This window comes from Centropristis striata, chromosome 6, assembly GCF_030273125.1.
Source record: "Centropristis striata isolate RG_2023a ecotype Rhode Island chromosome 6, C.striata_1.0, whole genome shotgun sequence".
Lineage (NCBI taxonomy): Eukaryota > Metazoa > Chordata > Actinopteri > Perciformes > Serranidae > Centropristis > Centropristis striata.
The window spans coordinates 3,965,223-3,977,395 of record NC_081522.1 but is presented as its reverse complement, the minus strand read 5'-3'; the positions used below and the strand labels follow the sequence as shown (position 1 = coordinate 3,977,395).

Sequence of the window (12,173 nt, the reverse complement as noted above, 5' to 3'; positions counted from 1 at the left end):
TGTATTGTCTGTATTACGTAATAAGTAATTGGATATTTGTTTTCTGTGGCCACAGTGTGTTGTTTGTTGTTTTTGTCTATGTTGGAAAATGCAATAAAAAATATTATAATATATATATAATATTATAATTTAATATTATAATATAATATATATTATATGATATATAATATTTAAAAAAAAAAATCTTCAATGGATCATTCAGCTTTCACCACAATTATGTAGATGTGTTCAAGTAAATAATTAACTTGTAATAATAATTAAATAAACTTTCCCACCTGTTCCCACAGCCTCTGACCAAACTGCCTTTTAATTAGTGGCAGAATTCAGTCAGCCGGCTGATTAATACCATTTTGAGCTAATCGGCACTCACAAGGCAGATTAGAGACAATAGAAATCTGTGTTAAAGTGTTCAATAAATTATGCTCTTAAGTTCAGCAAATGTGTGCCTCATTTGTTATTATTATTAAAAAAAAGTAGTTATATTTTATCAGATACAAAAGAAAACCAACAGCCTGTCACGGTAACAATTTTTTCAGATGACATATTGTCCCTGGAAATTATTGCAATAAATTATGTTATTGTAATTCTAAGACTAATTAATATGCCACTAAAATGAGCTTTAAATTTTAGGATTATAATACAAGTATACCCTTTAAAAGAGCAATTTAGTTCCTAAGAATATTTACACATGAATGTGAAAAAAAAATTAAAATATCATCAACAAATAAAACAGAGCAGAAGTTATTTTTTATTCCTGATCATTAGTCCGAGGTGCTGCACCCAGGTCTTATTATAGTTGGTAAAAACCTGCCTGTCAAACATCATGTTGGCTAAAGCAGCTGTTCTCAACCTTGGGGTCGGGACCCCAATTGGGGTCGCGAGATGATTTCTGGGGGTCGCCAAATCATTTTGGAAGTCAGCTCTGTCTCCACTGTGTTAAAGTGTTCATGTGTTTTAGTCTTTTTGGTCACTTAATGTCTTTTTTTGTCATTTTGTGGGGGTTTTGGTCATTTTGTGTCTTTTTAGGTCATTTTGTGTCTTTTCTGGTCATTTTGTGTCTTTTTTGGTCATTTTGTGTCTTTTTTAGTCATTTTGTTTCTTTTGTTGGTCATTTTGTGTCTTTTTTGGTCATTTTGTGTCTTTTTTGGTCATTTTGTGTCTTTTTAGGTCATTTTGTGTCTTTTTTTTAATCATTTTAAGGTCAATTTGTGTCTTTTTTGGTCGTTTTGTTTCCTTTTTTTGGTCATTTTGTTTCTTTTTTGGGTGATCTGAACTGTGCGTGTGAGATTGTGTTCAGTGAGCGGGGGTCACGGACAACATGCATGTTAAATTGGGGGTCGCGACTCAAAAAGGTTGAGAACTACTGGGCTAAAGTGTTGGTGACATTATTAAGTAAACAAACCTGCAGGAAACACAACAAGAGATATCAAGGTCATGTCTATTTATCATACGATAAATCGATGTTAAGATTATCGTGACAGGCATTATATATTGGCCTTTAGATGCCCTGCTCTCTGGTCTCCCACTTGTTTCATTTTTTAATCCCACTAATCAGTTCCCTCCTTTATCCTCTCCAGGATCCAGACCTCCAGCTCCTTATGGCTGTATATGATGAGAACATCCTGAAGAATCCTTTCTACGTGGCGTTGGAAAAGCAGAGACCGGACCTCTGCAGCCGAGTGGCGGAGTTCCACGGCATCGTGAGTCACAACCTCCTATCAGTAGTTAAAGCCAGCTTGTGTGTTTGTCAGAAGGATAAAGGACAACTACAGAACATGGATGCCAAATCTGCCAAACGCCCACAGGCACTCATCAACAATAAAATTTGGTCATTTCTTTCATGAATACAGTTTTGTTTTTCCTTGCCAACTGCATGGATTAAAGTTCTCCGTCGCTATGACGGATTTCCGTCATTTGGAGTTCACAGAGGCCACGTATAGCCGTGTTTCCTTTAGGGTAAATAGTGGCCACCGGGAAAGTCTCAGGCCACGCCCTCTCAAAAGTCCGCTCACTCTGTGTGTCTCCATTACAAAAAGGCCCCCAGAGGGATTTACGAGACTCCGGAGGTGATCTATGGTTTTTGATCGTCGTGTTATCGCCTAGCGACAGTTTTGACCGTGTCATCACATATGCGACTTATTAAACACGGGAGATGCAACTGTGGCCGCCGCTGTGCACAACATCCGCCGCTGATCATAAACAAAGCAGCATGGCTAATTCTGCACAGCGTCTCTGCTGATCATAAACATTGTGATCGTGAATTAACCGGCATCACTAACTGTGCACAGAGTGTCCGGTGCTTGTTGTAAACAAACAGAGATCGCTAAGTGAACACCTCCTGCAGCAGCAGCACATACACACTGTACTGCTACAGAGCTAACTGTTAGCCTATTAGCACATACACACTGTACTGCTACAGAGCTAACTGTTAGCCTGTTAGCATATACACACTGTACTGCTACAGAGCTAACTGTTAGCCTGTTAGCACATACACACTGTACTGCTACAGCGCTAACTGTTAGCCTATTAGCACATACACTCTGTACTGCTACAGAGCTAACTGTTAGCCTGTTAGCACATGCACACTGTATTGCTACAGAGCTAACTGTTAGCCTATTAGCACATGCACACTGTACTGCTACGGAGCTAACTGTTAGCCTATTAGCACATACACACTGTACTGCTACAGAGCTAACTGTTAGCCTTTTAGCACATACACACTGTACTGCTACAGAGCTAACTGTTATTAGCAATTTGCAGACTGGACACTAAGGGGTAAACATCCCCTCTGGCTCTGTGACTGCAGCTGGGAGAGACTGCTGCAGGAGGACTGTGCCACTTTGACTCCTTCTTACTCTTCTTAAGGAGCCACTGCGGCTCGTTAACAAACAAAAGGAAAAGGAAACTGAGAGAAGCTGTGAAGGTCCTCTCAGCAGTTAGAATATATAAAAGCTTTACTTGAAATAATAAGGGAAATAAAAACATGTAATGAAAGTTATGTAGATGCTTGATTATTTTAGAGAGTAAAGACAAGCTTTGCAAAAAAAAGGAAGAACTGAAAAGAAAAAAAATGCAATAAATGCAATAGAACAGCTGTTTAAAATCCTCCTCCTGTAAAACAATATTGGTTGAGCATCTAAATGTGATGGCTGCATTTGGTGCTGAATTGTTATGCATTAGTATTTCTTAAGCAGGTGCCAAGTAACCTTACCTGGAACAGGTTATATCTATCTATCTATCTATCTATCTATCTATCTATCTATCTATCTATCTATCTATCTATCTATCTATCTATCTATCTATCTATCTATCTATCTATCTATCTATCTATCTATCTATCTATCTATCTATCTATCTATCTATCTATCTATCTATCTATCTATCGTGTGCAGCAGCTTTTCTTTGATAATCCACTTTATAGGGTTATAGAGCCACAGTTCACCTGAATTCCAGCTCACTCTGGTGTTTAATGCCAAGTGTTACAGTCTGTGTTATATTATTATTCTCTTCTTATTATTATTCTTATCTCTTCAGCCACCGTTTCATACAAATTTAGCATTTTTCCTCAGTTTCTTTTGCTTTGCAGCTGCAGCCTGGATTGCAGACTTACTTTGCAGAACAATCTCTCTTTGACTCTGATTAAGGTCTGCCTGTTGTTCAGTGTGTGCTGCTTTCTGCAGGGTGTTTGTTACTTTCTGGGTCAGGCAAGTGGGTCAGAAATGTTCTTGCCTGAAGTCTGTTTCTGATTTACAAATCTACCTTTTACAAATTGTTTTCTATATGAGCTGTTTTTATGTAACAACAATGTGGCCATGCAAATGAAATACTGGCGGCTCCAGTGAGTTTTCTTCAACAACTTGACCTGGCTTTGAAAAAAAAACCACCTTTTCCTCTCAAACTTGATGCAAACTGCTTAATACAAAATGATTTCCTAGGGCCCACAATAAGGCTGGGCGATAGGACCTAAAATCAATATCATGATTAATTGAACATTTTATCTCGATTTTTTTTTAGAGAAATTAAGGAAGCACACACAGGGGAACTATTTTGTGGTTATTTATTTAATATTTGTTAACTAAAATAAAAGTTTTAACCCATTGAAGCCTGGAAAGTGTTTACGTCGTTTTGTAGTATTTGTATAAGCTCTCAAATACTTTTTGAATTTCATTTCTATCTGCTACAGAGGCTGAAAAATCTATAATTTAATAGAAACGTTGACACTTCTGTTGAATTTCCAGAAAAACTTCAGGTTTTAGGGGCTTATTTTAAAATCACCCAGAGGTTTTACAGGAAGTTTTAGGCGTCAATGGGTTGAAGTGGAAATCAACTTCTCTAAAACAGTAGAAAATTAGTAATTTGCATTTCTGGCAAACATTTGTTTCCACAGTGTTTACATTTGACTTCTTTTTATTCAGTGTCGTCTTCCCTAAAGCCAAAATGTGTCCAAACAACGGACCTGGCATTTTTCTTGGGTACAAGCCGCTCGATGTGCTCAGTTATCTTAAGATAGTGGGTAAGATTATGTTGGTAAGTCTGTAATTTTCAATTAATTTCCAAGCTCTAGCCCACATTCACTTAATAAAAAACAATTATTTTGTATTGCTTTCTTTTTTTTCTTTTTTCTTTTTTTCTTTTTTTTATTGGTGAAATGACGTAACAAACAGATGACATGAGAGACAAATACACTACACAATGTGGACCACAAGGAGAAACGGTAGACATACAGCGTGAACAACAACAAAGAAAAACATGAATGATAAACGATTTGCACAGAGGTATCACAGGTGTGTGTGTGTGTGTGTGTGTGTGTGTGTGTGTGTGTGTGTGTGTGTGTGTGTGTGTGTGTGTGTGTGTGTGTGTGTGTGTGTGTGTGTGTGTGTGTGTGTGTGTGTGTGTGTGTGTGTGTGCGTGCGCGTGTGTGTGTGTGCGTGTGTGTATGTGAATGAGGGGCAGATGCTACGACATATATATAAAAATATATAACATGGCTCATTTATATGTATCACACAATGAAAATAAGTAGGCAAACAAAGCAAGAAGCGCTAACGAGAGAAAACAAATAAACAAGAATAAATAAAATAACTAATTAAATAAATAAAAAAGAATTGTATTGCTTTCTCAATCCACGAGTTGCTAGCCTGAAAAATCCTTATTGTTTGTGGCTGCCAAGACTAAAAGAATCTGTATGTTGGTGGAAACAGCTGCAGTATGTCCACTCTAGGAAGAATTCAATCTTAAATGTTTGTTCCCATCTTAACCAGCATCATTCAATCATTCAGATTTTGTCAGCTAAATGTTACCATCCATCTGGACTTGATTTTATTAGACCTTTCTCAGGAATGAGGAACTGCTCAGGTTCTCTCCCTCTCCTTATGAGTTGTGGGGCTTTTTGTGTGAGTCTACTGTTTCCTGTTTCCAGTCTTGAGTATTGCTGGGTTTTCTCTCTTTAATAGGGACTTAAATGTGGGCAGGAAAAGTCAGAAAACATTTCCAGTTAAGATGGAATCCCAGCATCAGTCAACCAGAGTAGGAACCTCCTGAGTAACAGCAAAAAAGCACACACAAAGAACCTTAAATGGCTAAAATATGAACAACAGAGAATGAAATGTGTTAAAATAAGGAAGTGAAATAAAAAAGGAAACACTACAGACAGAAAAAACAAGTGTATAATAGAGCATCGCAGGTGCTAGACCACAAATATCAGCTAGTTTCTCCCATCAGGTCCTGGGCCTCCATTTACCCTGGTTCACTTGTGTACTGTAGATTTTCCAGTAAATCCAGTTAAATGAACTGCAGAGATGAGCAGTTTCAGTGTTAAAATGGGTCAGATCAGGAGAAAAAGGGATCTAATTATCAAAATAAAGCGACACTTTGTTGAAGTGATTGCTTCAGACAGGAAGTAGTTCATCAATAAAGGGTTTTTTTGTGGTTTCGACACTCTCGTTGCTGTTTCCTCCACTTTCCACCCACTCTTAACTCAGTTAAATTTAACTGTTGAAAGAGGACAGAATTAGGTAAACACTTAGTTTGTAAGGTATTCATTAGTGTGATTGATAAACAAGTTTTCTCTTTCACTTCAGTCAGACGAAACCTTAAAAGCCCAGCCAGCCAGAAAATGCAGCCGCGGTGAAAATGGACAAATATCAAATGACCTAAACAGCTGTGTAATTGCTCCAAATGTGTTTTAGCGTGTAAGGATGCCTGAGACATCAGCAGATAAGGATCAGATGTCTGAATGCAGGCCAGCAGCGGCTCTGACTCATCAGGACATGCTCTGGAAACTCAGATGATCTGAACGCTGTAAAAAAGAAAAATGGCAGGAAAATTAATCTAACTGGATTACAGTTTCTGATACGCATTTCACAGCAGACTGCTGACCTGGAAAATCATTTATACAAGACATTATACACACACACACTACATGCTGTACAATACTTCCTCATTTCACAACCTTTCTGGTTTTTGATCACTTTTCTAGATCCTTAAATGACCCCTCAGTTTATCATGTATAGTTCTCTTTTCTTTTCTTTAGCGTATTGGAATGCAAACATAAAATAATTCTCAGTAAAAGTGCAGCTGTGGCTGCTATCATCAGGATCAGTCTGTTTTCTCCCCTGTCAGTCAGCATTTAGTAAACCAGGCAGCTTCAATAACAGTTATTCTTTTCATTCCTCGGACAAAATCAAAACTTTAAGCCACTGAAAGAATTTGCAGCTCTTTCACATCAGAGCAGCTCACAGTGAACACACACAGTCATGAACTGTGATGAAACCAGGAAGTCAGGAAGACTTGATTTAGTTTGGATAGGTCAGTTTAAATCTGTGTTGAGTGGTTAATAAATCGAGTATTAAAGTTCAATGTTTTCCTCCCCATGTACCTGCAGGTTCTGGTGCCTTGTTGTGGAAGTCTGACCGTCTGCAGCTACTCAGATTCTCAGTTCGAAAGCTATGTCCTGCAGCCTGTGGAGGACAAATACCAAACTGTGGATGGAAAGGTTTGGCTGGCTTCACTTCGTATAACATAAGCCCCGTTTCCATTACACGCATTACTCCCACAAGTCACCCTGCCCACTTACTATGCCCTCTCAGACGGCGTGTCTTCACTTACAACAATTCCTTTGTGGCTTTTTGCTAATTGTGTAAACACCATGCATCTACACTACTGGTCAAAAGTTTTAGAACACACCAACTTTTCCAGAATTGAATTGAAAATGATGCAGTTTAATGTCTCAGTGTACTCTGAAATTAATGTACATTTGCAACATTTAAAATTCTTTATTGAGCATGATAGTGTTTTGAAAGTAAAAAAAAGATTCAAAATCACATTTTATGTTGGACTAAAGGACTAAAAAAAGACACAAAATGACCCAAAAAAGACATAAAATGACCAAAAAAAGACACAAAAAGACACAAAATGACAAAAAAGACACAAAATGACAAAAAAAAGACACAAAATGACAAAAAGAGACACAAAATGACTTACAAAGACATGAAAAGAATTCAAAAATGGACAAAATAGCCCAAGACTCCATAGAGTTAAGTTGTTAACCCATTTCTTGTTCCCTGAAAAAGGCCTACTTGTATAATTCTGAAATGTACATTATTTTTCAGTTTTGGTTAAGCTTACCTTTTTTTATTTACCTCTGGCAGTTCACCACTTACCTTTGTACCCTTTCAAGCTGTTCATTTGACTTGAACTGCTTGAATTTCAATAAAAAACTGGAAAAATTGGGGTGTTCTAAAACTTTTGACCGGTAGTGTATTTACCAGAGGTGTTGGTCTTCTTGTGTGTTTCAGGAGGTCAGGATCCAGGACAGGCAGGTCCTGCTGGGGTCCGGCTTCCCGGCTCCCTCATCGATCCCCATCCTGTTTGAGGAAACCTTCTACAATGACCAGGAGCAGAGCTACAGCATCCTGTGCATCTGCAGGCCCGTCGAGGTGGACCCCAGCCCAGGCGACCCCAGCCCGCCGCCCCCGTACTGCCTGAAGAGCCTGGAGGACGTCAGGGAGTTCTTGGGCCGCCACGCCCAGAAACTGGACAAGTTCATCCACGGCTTCTGTCAGGCCTTCAGAGAGCAGGAGAGGAAGGGAATCCGCCACCACATAGTAAGACATTTAACTTTCCTCTTCCTCCTTTGTCATCTTCTGCAACTTCTTTTACTTTTTCAGGCTACGTTTACACGAGGACGGTCTGAACAGAAGACGCAAAAGTGGCGTCGCGTCTTCACTTTTTATTCCTCGTTTAGACGAGCATTTTCGGGAGGAAATCTGCTGCATACGGTGACGCAAAAATGTGTGAAATTCGATTGGATGCAGCCAGGCGGCATCACTTAAAGCGATAAGAGCATCTTTGGGCATGCAGAAGTTTTCACGCCACACATTTTCATCAGCTACTCCTTCCACAAAGTTCTCCACCATCACTAGATCTCCCAGGTCTCGTTCACAGCCGTCTGGCTCGCCTCCGACCAATTGCTGCCTCCAAAATGTGATGGAGGTAATTCCAGATCCTTCTCTGTTCACTAATACTATCTGTACATATCCTGGACATTTGGTGGAAAGACTCCTGTAAGTTTATTAGAGCTGCCAGAGCAGCTTGAAGGTCCGACGCATGGAAATAATCCCACGTTTGTTTATTTTCCTGTCCTGGAGCATGTATGTGACGTAAACACATACGTGACGTGAGCAGATCAGATCAGAGTTTTGTGTCTTGTCAGTGTAGACGGACAAGCTACGGCGGAGCGTATTTAAATTTTCCACTTTGAAAGGTGGTTTCAGATTTTTGCGTTTTTAAGCCCCCAAAACGCCGTCACCGTCTAAACCAAGGGTCTCAAACTCAAATTACCTGGGAGCCACTGGAGGCAGTATCAAAATGACCAAAAAAAGACACAAAATGACAGAAAAAAGACACAAAATGACAAAAAAGACACAAAATGACTGGAAAAAACACTAAATTATTTTAAAAAGACACAAAATTATTAAAAAAAGACACAAAATTATTAAAAAAAGACACAAAATTATATTTTTTAAAAAGACAAAATTATTTAAAAAAAAACATAAAATTACCAAAAAAAGTAATTAAAGGGACCTTCCACACACAACACGGTAAAGTGCCATTCATATAAAACTCACATTAAACTTTCATATCAAGGTGGGGGCCACAAAATATCGTCACGAGGGCCGCAATTGGCCCGCGGGCCGCGAGTTTGAGACCCCTGGTCTAAACGAAAGGCACTTCCGATAAAATATTTTGTCGTTTTTACCCGCAAGCGTCCTCGTGTAAACGGGGCCTCAGTCATCTTTATTCTTCATCCATCATCTTTTTCTTTGTCTTCTAACCTTCTGCCACTGTCTCTTCCTCACCTTTTCATACATTAATCTTCATGCAGAGGCATACAACTTGTGTTGGACAACATTTATCAGTATTATACGATATTGTGATATGAGACCGATAAATAGATATTACTTTAGATTTAGGATATAAAGCATCAATTAGCCAACATTACAACATTGTTACAATATTGATATTGAGGTATTTGGTTGAAAAATATTGTGATATTATATTTCCTCCATATTACCATTCAGCCCTACTTACAACTGTTTATAAATATATAAATGCAGAAACTGTACCAATCCAGTAATTATTTGGCTTAAATACTTGAGAAAAAGCAAATAAAGTATTTTCTGACTTAAAGTCAATGGGCCTCATTCACGAACCGTTCTTAAGAACAAATTTGTTCTTAAATCCTACTTAGGAAGATTTTACGAGGATTGTGGCATTCATACATTTTTTTCTTATCCAGGATTTTTCTTAGGTAAGAACAAATCCTACGAACACTCAGGAGTACTCTTAAGCACATTTCAGTGCTGATGTTGGCATGGTTGTGTTGTCTTCTTTTGTTAAGTTCAATAAAATACATTACAGTGACATTTCCATCATATTTATGTATTTATTTATTAATTTCATTTTTTTTTTTCATTTTAATTAAATAAATGTGCCAACGCTTTAAGATGAATCAAGTAAATTGGAAATCATGCCGTTCATTAGTGATACCACCCTATTTATAGGTGGCATTTCTCCATCCCCGGCCTACAAAACAATGGCAGATATATTGCTGCTGCAGGAGGGCTCTGTCTGTTCTGGTTCTGTTGCAAGTTGGCTCTGCGGGACTTCATCAGTGATAAAAAAAAAATAAATAAAATCAAGCCAAGGTTGCAACCCCTCAGTCCACAACCTCTGGACACAAACTCGCCACGGGCCCCTGCCTAGTGCCTACACACGCAAAGTGTGCGCGCAAAGGCGCTCTTCCCATTACGCACAAAACAACACCGGCCAACACACAACCACACAAAATAACTGTCATTTTAAGTCTGTTTTGTTTGGCACCTGCCACGTACAGGACCATATATATATTATGGGAGAGACAGAACGCTCAAATAGCCAGCCCTTGTAGTATTAATTAAAATATAGGTAACCACCTAAAAAAAACTATCAACCAGCGCATCCAGAGTGTCCCATTAATACTCTCTCTCCCTCGCGCTGGCCGGCGTACACAGACGCACTTACACACACAAATACAGGCACATGCCATGGAGGAGTCATGTTGTAATGGTAATAAAAAAAATGCACTAAATCGCGCTAATGTGTTCAGACCGACCGTCCGACCGGGGGGACGAACACGGCACTCGGATGCCGAGTACTCAGATACCGGCTACAGTCCTAGAAACTACTCACTTAAACCACCGGCATTTTACTGGACTTCTTCGAGGAAAAGTCCTTGATAAAGTAATCACAGTCCAACTCTCTGACCAGTTTGGCCTCTACAGCCAGTTACATATTGTGGTTTCAAGGTATTATTCCAGAAAATAAATTGTTTGTGTTGTTGCAACCTGCACTAAGGCTGCAAATGTTTTTTCTTTTTTTTTCCTTTTTACCTGTGCTCCAACGGATTTACGCTTTGCTTTAGGCATTCTGTTGCTGTTTCCTCTGTGTGGCGTCTCCACACGGCCCTGCAGTCCTTTTTATGCGCCCTTTTATGGGCATTAGTGGGCGGCTACCTATGCTAATCCTATGTTAATTAGACTCACCTGGCACGCCTGCTCAACTTACGAGGAGATGGCATTCATCAATTTAAGAACACGGCTGCGAACAATTCAGCGGCTTAAGAACACGTTGATGAATCTGACATAGGGTCTTCTTAGAAATCTTCTTAAGAAAGAATCTAAGAAGATTCTTAAGAAGATATTGGTGAATGAGGCCCATTGTTCTTACTGATCTTATTAATATCCGACAAGTAATGCCCAAGAACTTCTGGAGAACATCTTCCTTACATGATGGATATTGTATTTTTCCTTGAACTGTAATTCTAACCTGAAGCTTTTCCTGCCGTTCTGATGAGCGTCCTGTCCTCTGTCCACTCAGGACTCGGTGAACGGTCTTTACACTAAATGTCTTCAGTGTCTGCTGAGAGACTCTCGTCTGGTGAGTAAAACCTGACCCGCACAACATGTTTTTCATCACAGGACACAGCCACAAGTAAATGGATAAGTAAGGAGTGATTAACTTCCCACACAGTTGACCAGATTTATTAAATTGAAACCACTTTAACACTGATGTTTACACTCTGCTGCTGATAAATCTGCAAATTATTTATGCCAAATTAGAGTTGCATGCATCATTATCTTTGGTCTCTGTGAGTCTTGTTTTTTTTCTCTGAGTCCTCTGAATCGTCTGACCCCTGAACTGTTCCAAACATGCAGATCTGTTATGACACCACAGGACACGAGAATGTCTTGTTAGGCCCTCTGGAGTCTAATAAGATCCTCTGTGCCCCTCCCTTGTCTCAATGTTCTACCTAATCTCAGTAACAGGAGAAGTTATATCACATCCTGAGCAGTGACTAATGCATTTACTGCTTTGATTTGCTTTTTTTCCTACAGAAACTTCTGGCGAAGCAGGAGATTCAGATGGCTCTTCTCAAACAGGCTGTCGAGGTAGCATCACTCAGTCTTTACAAATCATCTTCACCCTCTCTAGTTTCACAAATCTTCATGGGTTAAAGTTTGTTTCTGAAGCACATTTCATGAAAACTGATCTCACTTACAGACAGATGACAAATATATAAAATAAAAAAATGACACTTTGACTTTGATTTTCTGAGTATAAGCAAATATATT

The 12,173-nt window shown here is 39.0% G+C and overlaps 1 protein-coding gene and 1 long non-coding RNA gene across 2 annotated transcripts in view; one reads left to right on the top strand and one right to left on the bottom strand.

Moving 5' to 3' along the window:
- Nucleotides 1–12,173, bottom strand: part of LOC131973076 (uncharacterized) — a 139,001-nt gene that overhangs the window by 39,023 nt on the left and 87,805 nt on the right. The window lies entirely within an intron of this gene.
- ankrd27 (ankyrin repeat domain 27 (VPS9 domain)) overlaps nt 1–12,173 on the top strand; it is a 70,572-nt gene that overhangs the window by 12,772 nt on the left and 45,627 nt on the right. The window contains exons 2-6 of the mRNA XM_059334894.1: nt 1,578–1,700; nt 6,884–6,994; nt 7,797–8,105; nt 11,419–11,478; nt 11,937–11,990. Coding sequence (XP_059190877.1) covers nt 1,599–1,700; nt 6,884–6,994; nt 7,797–8,105; nt 11,419–11,478; nt 11,937–11,990 — 636 coding nt within the window. The 5' untranslated portion in view covers nt 1,578–1,598. The remainder of the gene's footprint in view (nt 1–1,577; nt 1,701–6,883; nt 6,995–7,796; nt 8,106–11,418; nt 11,479–11,936; nt 11,991–12,173) is intronic.